At 37.5% G+C, this 27153-nt stretch overlaps 2 protein-coding genes across 2 annotated transcripts in view; both read left to right on the top strand.

Annotated features, from left to right (window-relative positions):
* LOC134289911 (uncharacterized) overlaps positions 1-27153 on the top strand; it is a 151511-nt gene that overhangs the window by 65454 nt on the left and 58904 nt on the right. The gene's annotated exons all lie outside the window — the stretch shown is intronic.
* Positions 17008-26036, top strand: LOC109425940 (pickpocket protein 28). Its single transcript, XM_019701346.3, has 7 exons — positions 17008-17230; positions 17292-17543; positions 17603-18044; positions 18110-18163; positions 24932-25038; positions 25165-25533; positions 25597-26036. The coding sequence occupies exons 1-7, from the start codon at positions 17049-17051 to the stop codon at positions 25874-25876; spliced, it is 1686 nt and encodes a 561-aa protein (XP_019556891.2). The 5' UTR covers positions 17008-17048; the 3' UTR covers positions 25877-26036.

The raw sequence follows: 27153 nt of genomic DNA, 5'->3' as shown, positions 1-27153 counted from the left end.
CTAGGTGATTTACTAACCTCAAACCTACCTGTCCAACGAACGTAAATCTTGAGTTTTGTCATCAAATTTGCTCGTAGTTTGTAGAAAATCACGAGAATTGTCGTTTCCGTCCATTTTCAATTTGATTCAAATCCTGAATTCTCCGCAAATTCCAGTTTTAGAGTCGTTGAAGAGGTTAAAAGTAAGGTTACGACACGCTACTGATAGAAATAATTCAGTAATCTTGGAAGGACTTCATCGAGGTTTTTTAAAAACAAAACACTACTAATTCGGCTCAAGATTTGATTCAACATTTATAAACATCTTGTCTGAAAGTTTCTAGAAACATTCTCAGCAAGAAATATTCTAAGTCCAATAACTGTGTGGAGCGGACCTGGTGTGATGGATAGAACACTTGACTATCACGCCGAGGACCTGGGATCGAATCCCACTCCCGACAAACTCACAAAATGTGAGTTCTTCCTTCGGAAGGGAAGTAAAGCGTGGGTCCCGAGTTGAACTAGCCTAGGGCTAAAAATCTCGTTAATACAGATAAAAAAACTGTGTCACTTCGCTATGCTCCGATAAGTGATGAAAAAACGTAAGACAGTGTCATAATTGGTGGGGGAAAAACTAATGACGAGTGTACGCACGTTGGAATTGCTATTAAAAATTCAACAGCCTTTTTGACGAATTTAGAATTGTTTTCTTTTAACAATAATGAACATGTGCATCGCGGAGCGATTTATTTCCAAGAAGTGCACCGCGAGCCGAAATGTCTGAAAACCCCTGCCCTAAGGAACAACTTTGTAGAAGATCATATCATGATAAAACTTAATTTAGTTGCGGTTTCAGCTAACGAAAGCAGGTTGAGAACATCTTCCCCCGTTTACTCTCGGTTGTTACATGCTGCACGTGTTTGTCGCTTGCGCGCTACATCATAGGCAGCTATGTAATTCTTCATTGTTTCGATACCCGCTAACGTGCGTGAGCAATTGAAATGAAGGACAACATAGCCGCCTATGATGTAGAGTGCAAGTTTCGAACAGCAAACACGTGATGCATGTAACAACCGAGAGTAAACGGGGAAGATGTTCTCAACCTGCTTTCGTTAGCTGAAACCGCAACTAAATTAAGTTTTATCATGATATGATCTTCTACAAAGTTGTTCCTTAGGGCATCAACTACCATTCTTTCAATTCTGAGCTAAATCGAACTCGCTGAACCGGCGTACTGAGTGAGAGACTGTAGGTCATCCAATTTCCCATATATTTGGACTGAAAATCCCATACAAACCGTCAACTCATTTGCGCCAGCTCAGTTTTAAACCGATTGAGCTGAATCTTTCACAGATTGTTCTTCTCATACAAAGGCACGATTCTAGAGGGTGCCCCGTGATTTTTTCCAACCTTTCTTTCTCACCATACAAATGTGGGCCGGTCTACGAAATCCCTGCCAGACAGCCAACACGACCCCATGGGGTGATGCTTACAATTACAGAGTAGTCATAGCCAAAACAAAGAGCGCGTCAGCATTCCCAGAACGATCCTCCGAGATGCTGCAGGAACGCTGTTCCCACGCCACGATGCAAGACCATGGGCCCCCGTTCCCCGTGGTGCAGATGTGCCGAATTTCCGGAGAGGTGGAAAAGGCAAAGATTGATTCTACTGCCCAAACCCGGGAAGCCACCTGGCGACCCGTCGGCATACAGACCTATCTGCCTGCTGGACACCACCGAAAAACTGTTGGAACGGATCATTCTGTCAATTCTGGTGATCTATACCGAGAAACCCGATGACTCTGGCCTCTCGGTTAACCAGTTCGGTTCCCGGAAGGGTCGATCGACGGTGGACGCTATTGGCGGCCAAGATAGCGCTCCAAAAGAAGCGAACAGGAATCCGCGAATGCGCGGTTGTCACGCTGGACGTATATAATTCTTTCAACAGCGTCCGCTGCGCCACCATCGAGTGCGCAATACACCACCTAGGAGTTGCCGGATACTGGAGATCATCTTGAAGATTAGGGTGTTAATATATGACACCGAGGAAGGCGAGGACGGGCTTGGTGGTCTAGTGGCTACAGCTTCTGATTCGCATGCAGAAGGTCCTGGGACCAATCCCTGGGCCCGTCCCTTTCCTCCTACTTTGTATCTTTCTATCCTGAGCCCGGTACTATAGAACGCGGCGTACAATGGCGTATTAAAAGACACGGACACGTTTAATGCTTCCAGTGAACTATTTGCTCTTTGAAGGAAGCACGACACTAGACAACGGACTAGCATGCAACGCCCAGTGGCACAACCGAAAACTTTTCGTGACAGCTGTGGCGGGAATCGAACCCGCGCTCCTTAGCACGATGCGACTAAAGGTTTGGTGACCTTAGCCGCACGACCACGAAGCCACACTCAAACTTCCACCGGGCCAAAGTCGATTTAGATTTTTTTTCATAATACTAGTTTACAAAATAAAACAAAAGTCGTGAACTTCTATCAATGACCAACATTGCTGATTTCAAGACCGTACTTCATAAAATTTTAAGTGGAACAGTTTCTAAGTTTTACCTAAAAGTCATGTTTTACAGTTTAAAAAAATGAGTTTACTAAAATTCAAACATCTTGCATTGCAGTCAATCGATTTTCAATCTGTTTTTCAATGTATAGAAAGCTAATTATAATATGTTACGATCGTCTGAACACAGTTTTTGCGTCAGATTGGTGGATGACGAGATTGTATATGGAACAATCTCCTTAAATTTTGTTGTTTAAATATTTGTATTATATTTTATCAATAAGAAAAAACACAGCTTAATTTTGTTTTCGCAATGTACTTTTAGAAAAGAAGATGTATGCGAGTTACAGTAAAAAATTCAGCTCAATCGGTACATTGGTTACGGAGAATGAGGTTTATGAAAACAAGCAACTTTTCTTAAATATAGATCATTCGTAGAACCATGGCGATATGCAAATTTGGTTATTCTAAAGTAGAACCACTAGATAAAATCAAAGTAGTGGTAAAAAAGGAATTTGCTCCTTCTTTTTAGGTTTTCATTAGCAGTTTTTTTTTGGCAAAAGTTAAGTAATAGTAAAATGTTTTCATTAAGGAGCAAATTCCTTTTTTTACCACTACTTTGCTTATTTTCAGACATATCCCTTTCGGGACGGAGCGCAAAATAGTGAAATCTCCATACAAATCGATTAACTTAAGCTCTCCAGAGCTCTTATAGGGTGTCTGCACCAATTATGCAACTACCTAAGGTAAACTATTTGTACAAAACTCACGAGCAGACCAAGGTAGCTTAGTTTCCATACTTTACAAGAAAAATATAGAAGCGGAGCCAAAACTACTTTCAGTATTTATTACAGTGTGCCAATGATAGGAACCCTGTACCAGTTATGGATACATTCTTTAACTTCGGTTTCTTTTCACACTATTTGCATGCATTCCTGATGGGGTTTACCATAATTGGTACACTATGGCGAAAAAGGGAAACATTTTAAGGAAAATGATTATTTCTACCATAATTTGAGCAAATTGTGAAGTTTTAATGATTGCAATCATCTTTTGTTCACATTTTTTTTTTTTTTGTTAATTTGCATCATTAAGGGGTGAAAATCAACTATGGCGAATAATTGGTACTATAGTCATAATTGGAACACCTGCCCTATACATATGGCAATGGCACAAATCTCCCAAATGGAGGATAACGTGCCTCTGGAGCCGGCCTTCTGATACCTGATACTCTTCCCGCGTAGAAAACGTTCTATAAGATAAACAACAAGCAATAATTATTTCGAACTATTATTAGATCAGTGAGATCACTTTGTTTCAATGAACATTAAAAGTGGTCGTTAAAAGCGTGGGCGATGAAAGTTTTGTCAGTGTAACATCTGTTTGACTGTGACAATAGAGTTGCCAAATTGCAATCAGCAATGCTGTGTTGGGTTGTCGAATTAAAGTGTACCCCGATGGTTTGACAACAAATATTTTTGAATAAGCGGAGTAACAATTTTAACACTATACCTACGAAAACTTTTCTATTTATAACAACAGTCTAGTAAACTTTACTTCTCATAAGGTACTACAATTCTCAAAGTTCATAACTATTTATACAAACAACCAATTATGTATCCACCAAAACATCCCAATCGGCAATTTTAAACCTTGATCAATTTGTACCCTTTATCAAAATATCACATCACAGTTTGGACCAATCCGGTTTCACCTTGGCTAGAGCATTGACAAATTGTTGATCATGAATTTTCCATCAACATACACATGACGAAGGCCTGTGATACCTCTTCACCATTGCAAGCTCAATAAAATTGTCATTTTCCCCGACACATTGGCTTGATCACAAGTCGCCTGCATGACATCATCCACCAGTCATACCCGAATTAGCGAATATTTATTAGACGTTTCTTACTCTCCTCCGTGGGAAAGGTCACTCATCCGCGATCGATCTCACAGACATCCCTAAAAATAACAAAACGCAGTGCACCGTGGAATCACCCTCGCGCGCCCACTTCTTCTGCACTACTCACATGTTCGACGCGCGCGCAAAATGTTCTCTTCTTGCTTATTCTCCGCTCCTTCTGTTGCTGTTTTCCCACACGAAGACAAACCCCCCGAAAATTAAGCAGACAAACCGTCAGAACGATAGGATCTCACATGTAGAGGATGGTTCGTTACAGGTGTCAGTTGGTCGTTATGAGCCGATGCGAAGGATGACTCCACGAATCATGTGGTCGAACCCTCCGGAATAAAACATAAAAATATACCATAACCCTCCACACGACCGTTTCGGTTGAACGATAATGCATTTTGGGAACCGTTTGACTCGGACCAAACACGTCTTTGCCATTAGAACGAAACTATCCAAGGACGACGATGAAACAACCATTCGGTAGTGGTAGCCCGAATCTTTCGCAGAAACAATTTTCCTCTCATTTTAGCACAAAAGAAATTGACATCATTTATAACGGCCTCCACTTTGGCCCCCAAACTAATCATCATCAACATTGCCGACGACAGGGTGGGATGTGCTGTGCGTGCGTCGTCAGCTCCGCACCTTGTTTCATTTTCTCTTGCCTCATGTGCCTGATCCCGAAAAAAATGAATATATCGTCTGAGTTCTGACATAGCATGTGCACATGGATGGATACATATCCGACCCTATCCCATCCATCCCGTCTAGGCTGGAAATGGGGCTGAAAGGGAAAATCATAATTTATCCCCTCCAGTTTGCACGTCACCAACCACGCACCTCTGTGCGGAAAATGAACCGCGCCAGATTAGGATTTTCCCGACTGTCAAATAACCATTTTCATATTAATTTTATTTTCCAACAAGGTGTGCGCACACAATTTGCAGCTAACACGATGACAATATGTCATCGCTATTTTCAAAGCTGCGGCTGTGCGAAGGGGGATCCATAAATTACGTTCTTCACATTTGAATTCGTCTTTTTGAGCCATGACCATATCCTTTCTTTGGCGTTCCTCCTTCTAAACAATACTCATCAATTTTGAATGACCCCTGTATGTGTGGGGAAACAAAACGAGAGGTGGATGGAGGGTTGGGTATATGTGCAACAAGTTCGAAAAAGCTTCGAACGATTCTGAACGAAAGCATAACATTAATAAAGCTGTACACTAGCCCGTATCATACGTTCGAAAGTCGTAGTGAAGATACGAACCGATGAAAATGTCGAGGGGTGATATGCTGAATGATGATGAAAGTTATGTGTTATAACTGTAATAATGGTGTTACCGTGCAGGTACAGAAAACAATACCGAATTGCAGTAACTTTTCACTTTGATGCAATTTACAAAGTTTCTTATTTAACAACAACCATCAGGACTTATCATCAATGATTCATTTACGTTTGAATCACATAAATGCTTCCAGTCCGTTATTTGGACTCTTTACGGTAACTTACATAATATGAAATTCAATTATAGTATAACGTTAGTAATGTTCTGCAGATGGCACCACCGGTATTAATCTGAGCTATCATCGGACCTGCATTGATACCGTGCGTGCCTGATTGACATTGATAGTGCAGTTTTGATTATTGATTCAGTTCCCCGACCGGCAATGTTTAAAATTTTGTCTAGACTAGAGCAAATTGGACTTACGTAATCGAGAGAATTCATTATTCATAGGATTCCAGAACAGAACCCCAATTCTTTTCTAATCTTTTCTTTCCGTTTCTTTTCTTTTCTGTTTTTTTCCATTTCTATTTTGTCTTCTTTTTTTCCTTTCTTTTCTTTTTTTTTTTTCTTTTCTTTTCTTTTCCTTCCTTCTCCTTTCCTTTGTTGACTTTTTTATTCTTTTCTTCTCTTTCTTTTTCTTTTCTTTTTTTTCTACCCTCATTCGTAGTTTTTGCTTGGATTATTTCTTGAATATTGAGGATGCTTTTGATGACGTGGCTTTCAATGTCATATTTAAAGTCGCACGACGTCACAAGCTACCTCCAATAAGCTATAGGCTCTCTTTACGCTTATGCGTTGTACAGTACAGTTGTACAGTGTCCTTTTCAGGGCACTGATTAAACCCATTGTGGTATGAGCTTTGAGCTCTCGTTGCGCTTATGCGTTCATTCCCTCTTCTAGGGTACCCCTTCCTATTTCCTCACCTTTTGCTTTCCTAATTCCCATCCTTTGTCCCTCAGGTAAATGATAAAATAGGCTCATATGTGTGGCGATGGCACAAATGTCCCAAATGGAGGATGACGTGCCTCTGGAGCCGTCCTTCTGATACCTGATAGCAGCTCCTTATGAATTCAAAGATTTTTTTCATTCAGGAGTTGTTGCCGAGGGAAAGCTACACAGGAATTCTTTACCCTTTGGAGCCGGAGTATTTTGTCCTTGCTGCCGCAATCTCGCTGGTGTCGAACACATTTGTTATTCACGGTTTCATCGCCAGGGTCATTTTGACCCCTCCGACTCCAAAGGGTTAAACAGATCTATAGCAGTGGTGGATGCTTTTATAGCGTTAGCGTTAGCGTTGTTACGGTATACTTCGTAGATTGGATACTAACAACATTCATGTACCATTTGCTAATCTTGCTGGATTGCTTTTCGGAACAAGGTCGGGGAGTTAACTTTTCTCCAATCTTATGCAAGAATACCAAAAGCACAAATGCCATTATTCCCGGCCACGCCCATCTTTACCGTAACTTGGGATAGGGGAAGAAAATGTTGATGTAGCACTTATTTAAGAGGCCTCCGACTCAGTGACACTCCCATAAGTACTACGGAGTGGGTGGTTGGGAGATGTATTTTGTAGGTCAAGGATTCGTCTGAAAAGCTGGCGATGGACCCACGGCATTGGTTGTTTACTTGGTTAAAATTTAATCTTTTGAAAGCCGGCAATCAAAAGAGATTTTTTTTTTCTATTTATTGTTTTAACAATTATGTTTCTGCTCCGTTAGAGGCCCAAGCAGAACCGATCCCTCCAGGGTCATCGGAACATTTCAATAAATGTTTGAAACGCGTGAAAAAAAAAGAAAAAAAAAAGTTGGCAATCCGAGAGAAAAAAAAAACAATTTACATTGAAAAAAAAAACGCGAAAACAACGGAAAAAAACGTCTCAATTTATTAAAACAAAAATAACGTAAAACGAGTTGCACGAAAATAAAATCAAAAGATATTTTTTCTATTTATTGCATAAATAAGTATGTTTCGGATCAGTGCGAGGCACAAGCAGAACCGATCCCTCCAAGGTCATCGGAGCTTTGCAACAAATGTTTAAAACGCGAGGAAAAAAAATGCGACTCGAGAAATAACAAAATAGGTAAAAGAGAAGAAAAAAACAAAAAATCGCGTTCAATAACATCAAAAATCATCTCAATTTATCTAAAAAAAATAAAGTAAAAAATAAAGCAAGGTCGCGTAAAACGAGTAAAAAATTGGCGATCCAAAAAAAAACACATCCACACCCGCGACATTACAACACTCGGCTCGAAGAAAAACGACACGGACAACGTGGTCTACCCACCACCGAAAGGTATGGCAATCTTGGCCCTTCAAAAAATAAGAAGCATGTTTCGTCGTCCCGACTGCAGGGTTACCCGCTTGTACATCTGAAATAAAAAATAGTATTAAATAGTGATAGGCTCACAACAATTACATACTTTTCGAAAATAAATCTCTCTAGACATAGGCAAAATTACCTGAATCCTCCTGAAACAAAGGGTTTATTAACAATAAAAAAAAAACAATAAAAAAAACAAAACATAATACAAAAAAAAAGTAGACCAAATCGTGATCTTGGAATTTTCCTGCATTTAAATTAACAAAACTAAAAAATTACAAGATCAAAATTTGGTATGGTAGATCTTACGCCGTAACGCACCATTATAAGGTGATCTACCCACGTTACGGGGTAAGTGGTGGTTGCTTTTATCAGCTAAAACTAGAACATATTTATTTGTTAAGTAAATCATCTTATGCTAACCCAATTAAACACGGCTAAAATATAAACGACTCATAAAAAAGTGATCATTTTCCGTAACAAAATCAGAAATTGCCAATAAAGAAGTAGGGGTGGGAGCAATAATAAACTATAAAATTTCCATAAACAAATCAAAAAGTGCATAAATAAATCAAAATTTCCCATAAATAATTGATTTTCGAGCAATAAAAAACGTCGGAATTTCCACGAATAATTCAATAATTGCAATAAATAACTACATTTTTTCCACCAAAACAGTTAAAATTTTCCATAAATAAATCTGATTTTTCCATAAATAATTTAAAAATTCCCAATTGAAAAACATCAAAAAAGCAATTGAAAATTTAGCAATAAATAGGAACTGATGAGCAAGGTAAAAGTACCGGCTGAGCCATGCGGCGAAGCCGCATAGAGGATTGAGGAACTGAGGCGGCAGAAGGCCGCCGATGTTTCCGAAATCCGATGCGCCGTAACTGCGTCGATTCGGTTCTAGGCAATCCACAGATCCAAGAATTTGCCCGGTATAATGCGAACATAGATGTTATCCCTTTTTTAAGTCCGACGAGCGTTAGCGAGTTCGGACAGCAAGCGATTGTCTGTTAAATTGCACAATAGTTTCAGTCTTTCTATCATAGTTCTATAATGTAGTATGTTCGAAAATTTTTGTTGGAAAAAATATAGTTTTTTATTGCAATTGTTGATTTATTTGTGGAAATTCTTACATTTTTTATTGCTAGAAAATCAATTATTTATGGGAAGTTTCGATTTATTTATGCGCTTTTTGAATTGTTTATGGAACTTTTTTAGTTTATTATTGCTTCCACCCCTAATTATTTATTGGTAATTTTCGAATTATTTATGGAAACTTTTTAATTTATTATGGGACGATTAATTGGCTGCCATTAAACACTTACAATTCTTCAGGCCCGACCTGGCAACAATAATTTTGCATTGGTTCAACCCGGATCTGATTTACTCAACTTCAATTCACTGCGATTGCGCTCTCGACTCTGATCGGCACATTTGATACTATCGGTACTCTGTTACTGTTTTCATTTTATCCATACCCAGTGAAGCTGAATGCTTCCTACTTGCATGAAGGTAGAATGGCTGATTTTCGCCGAAACGGGAGTATTTGCTGGTATTACAAAAGGAGTTCTTGAAAATCTTGCTTGAAAGTCGTTCTCGGATTCGCACAAGCACTTCTGCTGGATTCCTTCCCAAAATCGTTTCTCGGATTTTATAATTTCCAACTGAGTATCCACCAGGAGTTCCTTCTGGAAATCCTTCAAGTGAGTTCCTTCTGGAAACCCACTCAGGTCACTCTTCTCGAAATCCCACAAGACCTCTTTCTGGGAATCTTCTGGAAGTCCTGCAGAAGCAGTGCCGTCAGGGTAAAATCTGAGTTGGTAACTCAAGGTATCCAAATTACTTCAGTAGTGTGCATAATTAAGAGTTATCCAAGGAAACCCCTCCAAGAATTATTGGTTTCACAATTGTTTTTATAATTATCTTACAGGAGTTCCTTTTATGAGTTCAGGAGAACATATTCTAAAGATTCTTCCGAAAAGTAGAATATGTTCCTTGCTGCTCCCTATGTACTGCTTAAGAATTTTCTCCATGACTACTTCCAAAGATATTGACAGAAAATCCTTTGGGTTCTTGTAAGATTTTCTTTTTTTTTTCAAAATTTTAATAGTGAGAAATTCTTACAGGACTTTCTGGAATGGTTTCAACCGAATTCCACCAAAGATTTCATTAAGTTTCCCTTAGCAATGCATTCCTGTCCATGTTTGTCTTTGAGATTTGCTCAACACTTCTTTCAGGGTGTGAAGAATTAGCTTAAGTTAAAATTCACAAATAAAAAGAAATTTAAAAAAAAAATAAAAAATAAAAATTTTCAGGAGTTTCTCCTTTTATTCCCTAAAATTAGTCCCCGGCTTTCTTCAAAAATTCAGGACCACTTTAGAAAATTCCTTCCCGGTTTTTTTTTTTCAAACAATTTTGGGAGACTTTTTCACAGAGATTCGAACATTCTTTCATAGATTTTTTCAGGTATTCGGGGTTTCCTTTACAAATTCTTTTTTTTTTTCAACTATGTCCTTCAGAGATACTTGTCGGAATTTCTTCAGAGGTTCTCTCATGTAAAACTCCATATACAAGTCGGACTCGATTATCCGGAGTTGGATTCTGAAGCTTCCCAAACATGTATCTTGTGATCGGCAAATTGTATGAAGCTAAAATTTTGACATTTGGTTAGACCAACTTTGATTAACATTCAGTCAAAATTTCAGCTTTCTGTAAATATAAGATACTTTAGAAAACGATTCCGGATAATCGAGTTTGATTTGTATTCAGGAATTATTGCTAAAAACTTTCAAAAGATTTTTCTGGAAATTCCTCCAGGGGTTTCTGCAGAGGTTCCTCCAGAGATTACATAGAATACATTCAGATCTACCTTCAAGGATCTTTAAGATTTTTTTCCGGCAATGATTCAGAAATTTTTCCAAACACTATCTTAGCAATACCTTCAGAAACTTGATTCGATTCGTTAGCATTGATCAGGGAATTTCACAAGAAGTTCGTTTACGAATACCTGTAGAGTTTTATCCAACGGTTCATTTAAATTTTATTTTCAGAAACTCCTTCAGTGATTCTTTCAAGAATTACTCCAGCTTTTTTTGGACTGATGGATTTCCTTCAGTAATTTATCCAGTGCTTCAGGGAATTTTGTGTACTGATCCATTCCGAACTTATATGATATTCTTCTTATGGCACAAATTTCCCAAATAGAGGAGAACGTGCCTCTTGAGCCGACCTACTGATATTCTTCTTGGAATTCCTCCAGAGGTATCTTTAGGAGGACTCCTCAGCAAATCCTCCATGGATTGCTCAGAAATTTATAAATAGACTTTAAAGAGATGAACCAACCTTGGGCTGAAAATCTCTTTAATAAAGTATTGATTTTTAAAGAAATTTTAAGATTAATTTCTGAAAATTCCATAGAAGGACTTTTGAAGAAATTTCTTGCTGAATTTTCTGAAGAAATTCCGGGAATTCTGCTAACGTTTCAAATATTTTTGATGGAATTCCAAACGGAGCCGTAGCAGACATTTATGAAACAATCTATGAATATATTTCCAAAGAAATTTTCAGAAGTATCCTTGTTTGAATCTCTTGAGGAATGCGTGAAGATGTTTCAGAGAAATTCTTAAATACCAGGAGCAATTTCTGAAAAACTTTCTGTAGAAAAAATTGGAAAAACGCCTCAAAAAACTCTTAGTGGAATTCCTAAAAAAATATATTGAGGAATTTTTAGGAAAATACCAGAAGAAATCCCTTGAAAACAGTTTTGGCAGCGTTTTCGAAAGAATTCCAGGAGATTTCTGTTGACATATGTCAGAAAGAGCTCCTGATGAGACGCCTATATGTGCTTCTTTATGTAAAACCCTTGAAATATTTCTAAAGGAATTCCAGTACAAATGCCTAAAAATATTTCCGAATCAATTCTTTAAAAATATACTTAGGGGCTGTCCATAAACCACGTGGTCATGAAGGGGGGGGGGGGGGGGGTACGGCCAATGACCATTTTGTATGGACGAATAAAAAAATTTGTATGGACTAATGACCACGCGGGGGGGTTGAGAAGTCCCAAAAAAATGACCACGTGGTTTATGGACAGCCCCTTAGAGGTATCCTTGAAAAGAAACGCCAGAGAATTATCCGTGAAAACATGAAGGAAGAAGGAAACCAGGAAATCTCTGTATCTCTGATGCACTATTGGTATCTTTGAAAGAATTCCTGCCTTAATCCCTGAAAGAAAAAACGTAAGAATCTTTTGAGGAATTCCTGCAGGATTTTCTGGATAAATCCCCGAAAAAATTTCTGGAGATATTCCTTCGGGTATTTTTAATGGAATTCAGAGAGCGATTCATGGACAAATTACTGGTACATGTCTTTAAAAACATACCTTTACGAATTTCTGAAGAAATCTCTGGAAGATTTATTGAAGAAACCACTGGAAGAATTTAGGAGAAGAATGTGATCTATACGAGTCCCCAGAAAAATGTCAAAAGTAATCTCTGACGCAGTTTGAGAAGGAGCCCATAAAAATTTACCAATTTTTGAAGCAATATCTAAAAGGAGCCCTGGAAAAAAATCCTATAGAATCTCAGCAAGAGTTTTTAAGGAAACCGATGGAAGAGTATCTAAGAAAAAGCTTCTTAAGACCGAATTCCCAAAGTTATTTCCGAAGGAATTCATGGAGAAATTTTGGAAATTTTGCTTTGCTTTGCTTTGCTTTGCTTTGCTTTGCTTTGCTTTGCTTTGCTTTGCTTTGCTTTGCTTTGCTTTGCTTTGCTTTGCTTTGCTTTGCTTTGCTTTGCTTTGCTTTGCTTTGCTTTGCTTTGCTTTGCTTTGCTTTGCTTTGCTTTGCTTTGCTTTGCTTTGCTTTGCTTTGCTTTGCTTTGCTTTGCTTTGCTTTGCTTTGCTTTGCTTTGCTTTGCTTTGCTTTGCTTTGCTTTGCTTTGCTTTGCTTTGCTTTGCTTTGCTTTGCTTTGCTTTGCTTTGCTTTGCTTTGCTTTGCTTTGCTTTGCTTTGCTTTGCTTTGCTTTGCTTTGCTTTGCTTTGCTTTGCTTTGCTTTGCTTTGCTTTGCTTTGCTTTGCTTTGCTTTGCTTTGCTTTGCTTTGCTTTGCTTTGCTTTGCTTTGCTTTGCTTTGCTTTGCTTTGCTTTGCTTTGCTTTGCTTTGCTTTGCTTTGCTTTGCTTTGCTTTGCTTTGCTTTGCTTTGCTTTGCTTTGCTTTGCTTTGCTTTGCTTTGCTTTGCTTTGCTTTGCTTTGCTTTGCTTTGCTTTGCTTTGCTTTGCTTTGCTTTGCTTTGCTTTGCTTTGCTTTGCTTTGCTTTGCTTTGCTTTGCTTTGCTTTGCTTTGCTTTGCTTTGCTTTGCTTTGCTTTGCTTTGCTTTGCTTTGCTTTGCTTTGCTTTGCTTTGCTTTGCTTTGCTTTGCTTTGCTTTGCTTTGCTTTGCTTTGCTTTGCTTTGCTTTGCTTTGCTTTGCTTTGCTTTGCTTTGCTTTGCTTTGCTTTGCTTTGCTTTGCTTTGCTTTGCTTTGCTTTGCTTTGCTTTGCTTTGCTTTGCTTTGCTTTGCTTTGCTTTGCTTTGCTTTGCTTTGCTTTGCTTTGCTTTGCTTTGCTTTGCTTTGCTTTGCTTTGCTTTGCTTTGCTTTGCTTTGCTTTGCTTTGCTTTGCTTTGCTTTGCTTTGCTTTGCTTTGCTTTGCTTTGCTTTGCTTTGCTTTGCTTTGCTTTGATTTTTAGAGGATTTTTTTAGAGGAATAATTTCATTTCATTTGCTTTGCTTTTGCTCTTTGTTTTGCTCTTTGCTTTGCTCTATGCTAGATGTTCATTCAAAATTCCAAGAGTTAATCCGAGATTTTTATTTCAGAAGTTCCTCTCAGGATTTGTTTTTTTTTTTCTGAAAATCCTTCAAATTCCATACTAACATGAAGTTAAGCTCTTGACCAGTATCAACCGCCTCTTCAGGAAGCCCAGGTGAATGTCAAAATTTGTTAATTATGCACTCGATTAATCATTTCATTCAAGAGAATGCTCATTGGGCTCCAATTACCTCATCACCACGTTCAGCACAGCAGTAATTAGCAGTGAGCGAATGAAACTATTGGCGTGAACATTGACCTAATGGTGTTACATGGATGCGTACGCTTTTTCGATAGTGCTGTTACTAGCTACCGCTACGCAGTTCACCACTATCCGGAGCAAAAAAACCCCAATCAATCCACCTAGCGGTGATGGCGCCTTTCTCGTGGCTTCGAAACCCCATTTCAATAAAACTCAAGCGAAATATTGATGTATATCGCACTTTCATACAATTAACAGAAACCCATTTCATGATACCAGAAATCATATCGTTTATCTGGCTTTTAATGTTTGAGCCTCAAATTCTTAAGAAAAAGACGCTATCTTGAATTTGAAGAAGCCATTTAGGATATAAGATTGCTATCTTGGATGTTCTGGTCGCCATTTTTGGCGTCCAGGCAGGACCAACATCTTGGATATTCTAGTCGCCATTTTTGGAATCCAGACATTATCCCCATACCAAATATACCAGTAAGGCATGGTACACAAATTACGTAACGCTACAATCAGCGATTTCAGACTGCCCCCCTCCCCCATGTAACGCTTTTTGTATGAAAACCAAAAATATTTTGTATGGCTCGTAACGCTAAGCTAGACTCCCCCTCCCCCTATTGCGTTATGTAATTTGTGTACGGCGCCTAATGCATAGTTTCAGGCCCTAAAACTCCATTAAACAGCCGTGGTTTTGAATTTGGAGCCGCCATCTTAAATTTTAGATCGTCATCTTGGACATCCTGATCGCCATTTTGGACTCTGAAGTCTTCCCCATACCAAATATACCAATATTGCATGGTTTTAGAGCCTTACGCTTCTTTAAACAGACGCCATTTTGAATTTGAAGCCACCATCTTGGATTTCAGACTGCCATCTTCCCCCTCTTCAGTCCAGACATCTTCCCCATATCAAATATTCTCATATAGCCTAAATCTCTATTAAACAACCGCCGTCTTGAATTTTGAGCCGCCACCTTGAACATTTGGCTGCCATCTTGAATTTTGGGCCAACATCGTGGATCTTCTGGTCTCCAATATTGATTTCCGCACATAACTCGTCAACCATGCCAAAGGTAACAAAAATCGCCGCAGTTTGATGTATCGAATGATGGGGCTAGTTCAGTTTTATATACGGCCAGTTCTACCGGTGCTGGTCCGGATCACTGAAATTGCCATAACTCCGGAACGCCTTGGCCGATCTGGACCATTTTCGATAGCAAACGATTCCGGTTCGATTCAAGCTATAATCCGAAAAATCGGCCAATGGGAAGTGCCTTAAAAGTGAGTGATTTTATTTTGCGCACATATATACATACACACATGCAGACATAATCTCAATTCGTTGAACTGAGTTAATTGGTATATGCGACTTGATTCTCCGAGTCTTTTTCCGAAAAGTCGTTTTTTGAGTTATATGTGTACGAGAAAGGGAAAACACTATTTTAGAGCTTTTATGCTTTAGTTATCTAACTAAACCAATAGATTCCAAAATCTTTTTTGGTAGCAAATTTAATAATCTTTCAAATGCGATAAGTTTGAAAATCCTAGCTTTGCTGTGTCGTATACATAGGTTCAGTTCAATTTTATATTTAGTCGCTTTCGGAGGGACACCCGGAACTGGTTACGGCACTACCGGCTCCTCCTAATGTGGTCCTAACATATTTCTTTGATAAGCAATCATCAGGTTCCCAGTCAACCAGTGATCGTATAAGATGTTGAATAAGATGTTAAAGTGGAGGCGATATGCGTACATTTTACATGGACTTAAATGGAGGCGTGCACGCATATGGCCTTCACTTTATTATCTTTTGCAACATCTTATACGATTACTGGTTGTCTGGGTTATCAGAAAAGCCGTCATATGTTGTATCGCATGCATGGGTTCGGCACTCTTTTATATTTGGCCACATCCGTCGGGACCCCCGGAATTGGTTCCGGACAACTACCGGTTCAGATATAGTCTGATACTGTTTTCCTGCTAACCGTTCATCAGGTTATCAGAAAAGCCGTTATTTGTTGTATCGCATGCATGGGTTTGGTACCGTAAACCGGGGTCAAATTGATCTCCGGGTTGAAATTGATCAGACGATTTTCCGTTAGATAAAACATACTTCAAATAGTTTCCAAGCAAATATCGTTTAGTATCGGTTCCCAACTGCACGATAATTGAAAGAAAATTAATTAAAATAAGCTAAACCTAACCGAAAACCGTGTGATCAATTTCGACCCGAAGATCAATTTGACCCCGGTTTACGGTACTCTTTTATATTTGGCCACATCCGTTGGGACCCTCGGAACCGGTTCCGGAACAATACTGGTTCAGATATGATCTGAGATTATTTTCCTGCTTACCTTTCATCAGATAATCGTAAATGCCGTGATTTGGTGGGTCGCATGCATGGGTTTGGTGCATTTTCATGTCTGGCCCCTTCCAGGGGTACCGATCCGGAACACCTAAATGGCCATAACTCCGAAACGGCTGGACCGATCCGAACCATTTTCAATAGGAAACAATGGGGCAATATACCGCGTCGAATGAGCCGTCGATCGTTAAAATCGGTTGATATTTACTATCTAAAAGTGAGGTGACCTTTTTTGTACACATACACACACACACATACACACACACACACATACACACACAGACATCATCTCAACTCGTCGAGCTGAGTCGATTGGTATATGAAACTTGCCCCTCCGGGGGCTCTATCAAAAATTTTATTTTTGGAGTGAACATATAGCCTTTCGGTACACCTTGGTGTACGAGAAAGGCAAAAAGGTGATAATGATGGGCGAGTCAGTTCCCCAGACGCGTTCCATGCTGAGCTGGGCGCCTCCGTAGTGTGACACCGTGTAATTCAAATTCAAATTAGGGTCTAGCATAAAAATGACACGCTTATCGGTTATCCTGGTCAGTTTGAGTGTAGTTTCCCGTCCAACAGGTGTCAACATTTTGGCGGTTAGGAACAATGATTTCGAGTAGTGGTGCTGACTCAAGATCCGTTAGTAATTTCGAGTTGAAAGCTATCAATGCAATTGATAATCGCCGTTTCTGTCGTGGATTGAAGAGTTTGTTCCTGGAGTATTGCTCGAACAGTACCATTCATGGGATTAAATACTTTGGATGTAAAAGGCGAACCATCTACGAGAAGTAATCAGTGTCTCAGTGGAAGGAATTAGCTGAAGTCTTACGGTGTTATTGCATATTTCAGAGTTTGGTGGGTGGTCACGTTTCTGATATCGGTGTACGGATGTAGTCAGTTGATTCAGAATATCTACCGTAAATGGGATCAAACGCCGGTGATTGTGAGTTTTAACGAGAAGAGCACTCCGGTGTGGCAGATTCCATTTCCGGCGGTTACGATTTGTCCCGAGACGAAGGCCAAGACGCAGTATCTGAATTTCACCTCGTTATACCATCTGGTTCAGAATGAAACTGAGAAAGAGTCGCTGGATCCGGAAAGGTGATTAAGGAATTGAAAACGGAAGTTTGAATAATTTCTGATACCAGTTTGATTTGCAGCTACGATCGATTCAGAGCTTTGGCTCAGGTTTGTGATGCTCACATTACGCGAAATTTCCTTCTTAATCAAACGGTGGATAGTGAATGCGTGAATTGGTTAAAGAACATTTCTGTTTCCAAGGAAGAGATGTTAATGTTCTGCAAATGGAGGAATGAAGCGTCGTCGTGTGACGATATGTTTTCGGAAACGCTGACCGAGGAAGGAATCTGTTATACGTTCAATTCGCTAAGTGCAGAAGATTTGTTAAGGCAAGAAATGTTGCACATGGATTATCAGTATGTTACTAAGAATTTTTCGTCAACTCAATGGTCACTGGAAACTGGATATCGAGAGGATGCCGATATTGATACTTATCCCGTAAGGGTTCTAGGGGCTGGAGCACGTGCAGGATTAAATATTCTACTGAGGTTATACAACTATGATTTGGATTATCTGTGTCGTGTAAGTTGGAGAATTGTTATTGTACCATGAACTTGAAGAGAATGCATAATGTTTCAAATATTTAGGGTCCTGTGCAAGGTTTTAAAGTATCGCTGCATACATCTGGAGAGTACCCTCAGGTGAGTAGGTAAAACATAATGAGATTATTGAACTTGCTATGATAGTTTTGGCAATTCCGCACTACATTATTTTTAAGTTGCCGTTTCAGTAACGAAACTATCTACTTTTCCGCACTATAACAAACAATTGCATTATGATTCACAATGCAATTCACTTCCGTTGCATTATAAATCATAATGTAACTGTTTGATCAACAAACTGAGTTTCCACTATAGACGCGTGAAAAACTGTGACTAGCCCAAATATTAAAATACACAAGTATAAAAAGAATAAAAAACAAATAGGGTGCGAGCACCGGTTTTGGCCAGTCTAAGGGAAATCATTATTATAAAAATAGCCAATAATCCTATGGAAACAACCAATACGTCAAATGAAAGGTTTATATCTATACTTTATAAGAAAAATGCAGAAATCAAGCTAATACTTGATTTTTGTATTAAAAGTGGCACTGGCCAAAATAGAAGCATCGCCGCAGTTTTGGCCATATTCTTAGCTTTGGTTTCTATTTTGGCCAATCACGTGTATTTCTTGTGGGAGTGGCTAAATTAGAAGCACCCTGGCCAAAATAGACATATGAGAGCTGATTTTTTAAGGAGAATTATTTTTTTCTTTTAGTTTTTTATCAAAATGTATGGTTTTCACAGCTTTAATCATCATATTACTTTAGAATCTACTAATAAAAAATTAAATTATACCGATTTAGGTCGTAGCAGGCTGAATACCGCACTATGGCCAAAACTCCGGGCTGGCCAAAACTGAAGCTTCTACCGTATGTTACGATTAAAGCACAGCTTTCTTAATCCAAATTTCACGTCTAGCATGAATAGAAACTACATGTATTCTTGTGAATATTTTTGTCTTAGCTCGTTGTAAACTCGAAAACATTTATAACAGCACTCGTCGTACAGTGGTAGACATTGGCTTAGCCGAGGCCTTTTTTTATTTTTTTCACAACTGTAATAATATTATGTTCTTTTTTTAATTTTTGGAGAATCTTCTAGGTAATTTGCCCGGAGGCCGCGATCACACGAAATGTAGCATGTTTTTGCCTCCTAGCGCCGCCTAGTGGCGGAATTTCCAATCAAGAAACCCGTCCCCTGTAAGTCCCCCACCCGCCGAACCCCTCTGCCGAAGACACCAACACTCTCCGAGCAGTCACGAATTTGCGTTCGATTTTTGAAAAATTTCGTCACCTGTCACGTCTGTTTGGGATGAAACAATACATTATTTATTTTATGGCAGTAAAATACAAGAAAAAAAGAACATTTGCCCAGACATTCGTTGTAATTTTTTAAGAATTCCATAATGAAAACTATCAAATTTCGAATAATATCCAACATAATCGTTTTGTACGGTGACCTGCACTACAGATCGACTTGTAAATCATGAATTTGATCGTTTTCAGAAGTGTTGCCATATAATTTTACATGCATCTCATATAAGTAAGTTATAATATTGAAAATGTTTCCAAATTGAGATTTGTTGTAGTTATTTCCACCGGAAGTGTTTTAAAAGATTCCAATAAAAGTATCACGACGAGTGCAGGTTGAAAATCTACGAAAAACAAAGTTTTTAACAGAAAAAAAAATGCCGCAAACCATCAAAAAATCACGTATTTATGTATTGTTTTGATGAAATATGATAGTTTACCTTGCATAAATCACAGCGTTTACTACTATTACGTCTTTAAATAGCTCCCAATATCTGCTTGACTGTTTTATGGCTGAAATAACATACATTGGATGTCTCACATTTTTAGAAATGGCACCCAAAGTATTCAAATTTCTAACATGAACTACTTGTTGAAATCTTAGACTTATTTATAATATATTTATTCAGATTGAATGAAATAAGCCAATGTTTTGCTCAGTCATGCATTTTTGTATGAGCATCTGCTTTAAAATAAACAGGGTTAAAACAATCCTACTCTTTTTGCAGTTCTTTCGCTTTGCAGCCTTCGAATTCATTAAGAAATGCTGGTATTATACAGTTATACTTCAGAGGTATTAGGATACGTCTTTATTACTACACAGAACTATTTATTTTAGCTTTTATCAATCCCATTTTGATGATTAACCAGCCGAAAACCTATACACTTTATTTTCTCACGACATTTTATGCAATAATTTAAACATTTCCATCAGTAGTTCTGTGCCATATTTTAAAAACAACTAATCTAGCTTACATTATACAGGTACTCTTCGATATAACGTACAAAAAACTTTTCTCTTTGTACGTTATATCGAAGTGTACGTTATATCGAAGCAGACATTTTTTAATATTTCTTATGCTAGTATTGATGTATTCGACGGGAAATTAACCTCAAATAATGATTTCGGTGAAATTCACAAAAACAATAATGAAAAACATGGTGTTTCACGAAAAACTTATTTCGTTTTTTGTGCTTCGATATAACGTACATTTTGCTTCGATATAACGTACACAAAATTTTTCCCCAAATTGCGCTAATTTTGGGTAACAAGGCTAATGCTGCAACACAGCATTGATTTGAGTGATTACGTAGATTACACTAGTTTACAGCATTTTTGAACTCGGTAAGCTGATGATTGTTTTTGGTGTAGAATCATGCCCTGAGTTCGAAAACGCGAAGGAAAAAAATTACAGTAGAGAGAAATTTTTTTCGACTTTCCATACAAGGTTGATGATTTGAAATCGATTTTTGTTCTATTTTTAAGCAAAGTCGCTCACTTCATATATCTCATTCTCCGTAATCAATGCTCCGATTGAGCTGAATTTTTTACTGTATCTCGCCTACATATGATATGTCAAATGAACATTGAGAAAGAGTTTTTAAATTGATTTTTTCTTATTGAAAAAAATACATTTCTTCATATATTTTTGGAAAATTTGCTAAAATTTAAGGAGATCGACCCCAAAACATGCCAATATCTTGAGTTTCATCAATCTGACGCAAAACCTGCATTCAGATGATCGAATGGTATTGTATTCAGCTTTTAATTTATGGAAAAAGATTTAAATTTGGTTGAACAAAACGCAAGATATTTCAATTTTATTAAATTCCATATTTTAAAAAGTTGTAAGACTCGATATTGAGCTAAAACTCAAAAACTGTTCTACTTTAAATTTTTTGAAGCACGGTTTCGAAATCAACGCTAAATTATGCTTCAAAAATTTTGGTCGTTGACAGAAGTTCACGACTTTCGTTTTATTTTGTAAACTAGTGTTATCTGGGGGTTATTACTTGCTAACACGTCATAAACTAAATGCCTTTGGGTATATCCTTGAAATACATTCACGAAATTACAAAAAATCTATTGAAAATCAATTTTTCATTCACCTCGGCTAACCGAATGTCTAGGTTAAAAAACACATTTGAAGGGTTTTTACCCTCGTTTTTGTTTCAGTGTATATGTAAGTGTGATGTATCACCTTTTCATAAAACAGTATTAGATATACTATCATTGCCATAAAAAAGTTTTATCATACAAGCTTTTGTGTGAGCTTCCTGACACTTTTCTGATTTAGTGTAGAATTAGCATTTAAGTTAAAATACACGTTAATAAAAAAAAAACTTTTCTGATTTTTTTTTGGGACTCGGCTAAACGAATGTCTATCACTGTTTTTATCCAACTTGTGCTATAAAAATCAAGTAATAATAAAATTTTTATCGGCAGTTCCTTCTATTTTTTGCAGGAGAGTTCGCCAACCATTTATTTAGCCAACCATCGCTTAAGAACCTATTTAGCAATTCCTTTGTTTTTTTAGTTCAATCGTTATTTTGTTTTACTCCAGGAATTTTTCCGGTAATTGTTTTGAAATTCCTTTGATAAATGATCCTGCTCTTTATATGTTTTTATTTTTATTTTTTATTAACATTTTCGGTGATTCCTTTGATACATCAGTTAATTTAAAAAAAAATCTGTGGTAATCTCTCCGATAAATATAATTATTATTATTGTTATTATACTTATCTTTGTAACCCAGATTTTCAGCCAAGAACTTATTAGTCTCTGTTCTGTTTGAAAAATTGATTTGGAAAAGCGTTTCGTAGTTTCTTCAAAACCACATATGGTTTACAATTTGTTGATTATAGGTTCTAACAACGGTGGAAATTCCGACCCTTTTTCACCGCGCCAATTTTGGTGCCACTCGATAACACATCCTTGAATTTTAGCAGAAATTCCACCAGGGATTCTTTCAAAAATTCGTTCAGAATAAGAAATTTTCAGAATTTTCGTTAGATATTTATTAAAGAAAATCTACAGAGATTCCCATAATAAAACTATCAGAGATGCCTTCAGAAACTTTTCCAGAGGTTTTAAAAAAATGTTTCAAATATATCTTTAAAAAAATGTGCTAGGGTTACTTTGCAAATTTGTCCAAGGATTTCAGCAGAAATTCCATAGCAACTTCCAATTTCTCCAGAAATTCCATTTAGGATTCCTCCAGAAACTCACAGTTTCTGTCGGAAAATCTTCCTGGGATTTCTCCAGAAATTTCTCTCATTAAAAAAATAAAGGTCCAAGAATTCCTATATAAAATGCCCTACAAATTCCTATATAAAATGCCCTATAAATGTTCCTTCACGAATTTTTCAAGGGGTTTTTCCATAAAATCTCTCTTGGCTTATATTGAGAATTGGGTTTTAAATTAAGAAAAATGTGTTGATTCTTTTTATTTTATACGAAAGAGCACCTTTTTCTGAGTCACTATGATTTTTTTCAGATTTTTAGAACCTTATTTTGGTACCTAAAATCAATTTCAAAGAGATTTTTTGAAATCACCTTTTGACAGCTGGGAAACTGTTTGACAGCTCCGCCCAGTACAAACTGCGACGAAGGGTGATTCGACAAATCGCCCCCATACAAATTTCAAATTGATTTTTAAATAGGTTCCTTAGCTCCAAAATTTATGAAAATTTGGATTTCGGCTCAGTTTGACATGCAGATTCAGAATATCGAATTATCTTAACACCGTTAAAGAAGCCAATTCAACAAATAATTACTTCAGAAATTTCTCCACATTTCCATCCAGAGATTTTTTTACAAATTTCTCCAAGGATTACTTAAAAAAAAAACATATTGTTCGATAATTCTGCCATAGACCCTTGCTGAAATCTATCCTAGGATTCATTTAAAATATCGTGCACGAGTTCCAGATAAAATCTACCAGGGGCTCTTAAACAAATTCTATCAGGGATTTCTTTGGAAACTCCTCGTAGATTCACTTCAAAAAATCATCCTGAAAACCTAAAGAAATTCAATCAGAAATTCTTTCACAAAATCTTGTCGAAACTTCTTTAGACTTCCTCCAAATAGCTTCTAAAAATGTAAAATTCATGCTTTAGAAAATACTTCAAGATTTCCTTTGAAAAATTATTGCATAGATTGTTCCAAAAATTTAAATATGAATTTCTTCAGATTGTTTTTTCATGGAAAAATCAGGAATTTTTCATAGCCTTCATCAAGAAAACTTTTTCTGAACTTTTTCAAAAACACTCTTTGATTTTTTTTAGAAAATGATTCAAGGATACATTATAAATCAGAAATTCAGAACTCGTTCAAAACTTTCTCAAAATCTTTCTAAAGAATTTTCTCCAAAGATTGCTTTAGAAACTCGACAAGAGTTTCTACAAGGATATTCGCAAGACTTATCGTATTCCTTTAGATATTTGTTCAAGATATTTTTCTCCCAGAAATTACTCCTAGGATTTCTTAAGAAAGGCTTAGGAAATCCTCCAAGTATTCCTTCAGAAATGTTCTACAGTCTTGTGGATTCTTGTGGAAAAGCTGGAAAACATTCTTGCAGATATTTCTGAAGATAACCACACAGAGAATTCATAAGAAATTCCAACGGGAATTCCTCTATTTGTGCATTTTGTCAGGATTCCTCCAGGAAATCATTAAAAATATTGTTTAGGATTTTTGTTGGGGGATGTCTCCAGGATTTTTCTTTTAATATCTCAAGAGGTTCTATTGGGGTTTCCAGGTGTTTCATCAGATATTCCTCCTGGAATTGCTTCAGAACACCCATCTAAGGATTCATAAAATTTATATGTTTTTTGAGGAATTCATTTAGATTTTTCTTCAGATTTTTATATAAATTCCTTCTGAAACTTTTTCAGCGATACTTTCTTAAACATCTTTGAAGATTTCTTCATAATTTCTAGAATAACTTCAGAAAATTTTGCAGGGATTATTTCAAATGTTGTTCCAGCACCTTGTTCAGAAATGCCTCCAGGAAATTATCCATCGGAATCTACCAGTGAAGAGGCGCTTAAATCAGCACCCTTAAATTGGGTTCTTTAGAAATATGTCATTCATTTCTTTGTGCATTCCTTCCAAAATCCTTTTGTATGTTCTTTGAGATTTTTTGGTGAATTCTCGTGGACTTCAGCAACTCTTTTGGAATTTTTAGAGTAATGCTTTAGGGCATTGATTTGGCCAATTATTTTGGAAATGTTTTCGCATTTTCATTAGGATTTTCTATGACATTTCTACAGAAATCTCTTCGATAATTTATTTGGAAATTCCTTTGAGGTATTGGGAAACTTTCTCAATATAATATTTCAGAAATCAATTTCCAAACAAGATACCAATACTTCCAAATACATATTATCAAAGTAGTTTTCGAACAAATTTCAAAGGCATTACTGAAAAATATCTGAAACATAAATCGATATAGAAATTTTGGGAATAAAATCAATAGGTATTTCCAAAAAATATTTTCAAAGATAAAATAATAAACACCAGATGAATAACTCCTAGCGAATTTTGTATTCACAGGTATCCAAGCAGTACTTCCGAGTGCCACTTCACCAAGAGGTAATCATATCGGTTAAGCCGGAGATGATAACCACTTCCGAAGGTTTGCGCCATTACGCTCCACACCGGTAAGCCCAAATGACTCAATTAATCATCATGTTGTCTGAATCATATACTTACGCGTTGCGCCTCTTTCTCATTGCTCTTTCCGTTTCGAACGTTTCTCGGCATCTTCTTTCGTTTGAGCCGCTTAGCCGCCAGTGCTACTTCAACTACGAACGCCGGCTCAAGTACTTCAAGGTGTACACGCAGCAGAACTGCGAACTGGAATGCATCACCAATTTTACGCTGAAGACCTGTGGGTGTGTGAAATTTTCGATGCCCCGCGAAGAGGGAACGGAAATCTGCGGGGCCAGCCAGATCGAGTGCTACAACGAAGCCGAGGACGAGCTGCTGAGCCACGAAGTCAAGTACACGGTGGACAAGCGGTACGATTTCCGGGCCAAGTGTGACTGCTTGCCGGCGTGCGTCTCGGTGCAGTACGATGCGGAGATTTCCCAGGCGGATTTTAATTGGAAGGACCTTTTTCATGCTTACAAGAGTCCGCTGGAGGAGTTTCCCGGGTAGGTTTTTGGGGGGAACTTGGATGTGGACGAATATGTACTGAAAGAGTTTTTCAATTCCAGAGTGCAACTGGCCCGACTTACGATCTACTTCAAGGAGGCACAATTCATCACATCCAAGCGCAGTGAGCTGTACGGTGTAACGGATTTCCTGGCCAACTGTGGTGGCCTGCTGGGGCTGTTCATGGGAGTCAGCTTGTTGAGTCTGGCGGAGATTGTGTACTTTTGCTCGATTCGTCCATTTACCATACTCCGATCTTATCGGACAAAGCAAGTGCAGCCGAAGCCAGTGGCGCCTTTTCTGGCTCCTGTTTTTGATATTGAGAAAACGAAAGAAAATTAAGTAGTGTAAATACTTAAATTTACGGTAAATTTAGCAGTGTCAAACTAGATTTTTAAAAAGAAAGTAAGAAGAACTGTATGTTTGTTCTTGTTGGTAAATATTTGAATTGATTCTTCATGTTTTCATACTAAATTATTCTTATCAATAGCGTTGAAAATAAAGGTCATAATGTGTTCCTATCGATAACCATCGTTTAACATTTCAACATACTGAACTATTCATTAGGACATTTTTCATGCAGACTTTTCATTCTTGATTTTTCATAGGGAGAACCAGTGCTGGAAATGTATTTCCGGCATATCTAAACTCAACCAACTACAGCAGAAACCCTAAAATATAGTGTATGAAAAACTTGTGCGGCTAGACAAGTTCTACCGGCTTCCTTATTCAAGGAAAATCCGCTTTTTTCGTATACTGGAGATAAATGTAATCGGCTACCTTCGAAAAATACCAAATGATATTCACCAATTGGTTGAATTTCGATATGACATTTTCAGCACTAGGGAGAAAACACCAAAGTCGGCAACTTGTTCTTCGTCTTGTTCTTTCTTCTTCTTCTTCTCCTCCTTCTTCTTCTTTTTCTGCTTCTTTTTCTTCTTCTTCTTTTTAGCGTAACATTTGAACTGGGACAAATCCTACTTGCATCGTGTTCTAAGAGTATTTCCTCACTTATTAACTGAAATCTTCCTCTGCAACCTTGGAATCCACAGCTTCTCCATAGCTGACTTGGAAAGGAGTGTTAGGAGCTTCTGATTCTGATATTGAACTTAGAGTATACATACAGAGAATAAACTTTCAAGCTAAGATAGTTATTTACGGATTATGTATTTTACAACGAGTGTCCCACGTATTTGATGAAAAATTGCCCAAACAATTAGGAAAAATCGTCAAACTCTCGGATTTGTTAAGAAATTTTCTCGGCAACTCTAATTTCACCGTAAAATTTTTAAATTTCTTAAATAATTTATTTGTGTTCCCCCTCAAAATGTCGAATTCAGACAAAAAAGGTGAGGTGACATAAGAGAAAATCGAAATTTGTGTCAGCCTTATTGTGAACTGCAATTACTTCTTCTAACATTTTTATCACTTCAATCTTAGTTCAGCGCCAGAGCTACAAGATTATTTTGCATAAATTACCAAACTTCAGGAGTCCTCATGAAAACGCATTGGCGAAAATAACTCCAACTCCTTCTAGAATGTATAGAAAAAAGTCGGAATGATCTCACACACTTTCATGTCGTAGGATGACCGCAACCACTCTTTGGCTTGATTTACAA

The sequence above is a fragment of the Aedes albopictus genome, chromosome 3, assembly GCF_035046485.1.
Source record: "Aedes albopictus strain Foshan chromosome 3, AalbF5, whole genome shotgun sequence".
Lineage (NCBI taxonomy): Eukaryota > Metazoa > Arthropoda > Insecta > Diptera > Culicidae > Aedes > Aedes albopictus.
This window is presented reverse-complemented; position numbering and strand designations above follow the sequence as displayed.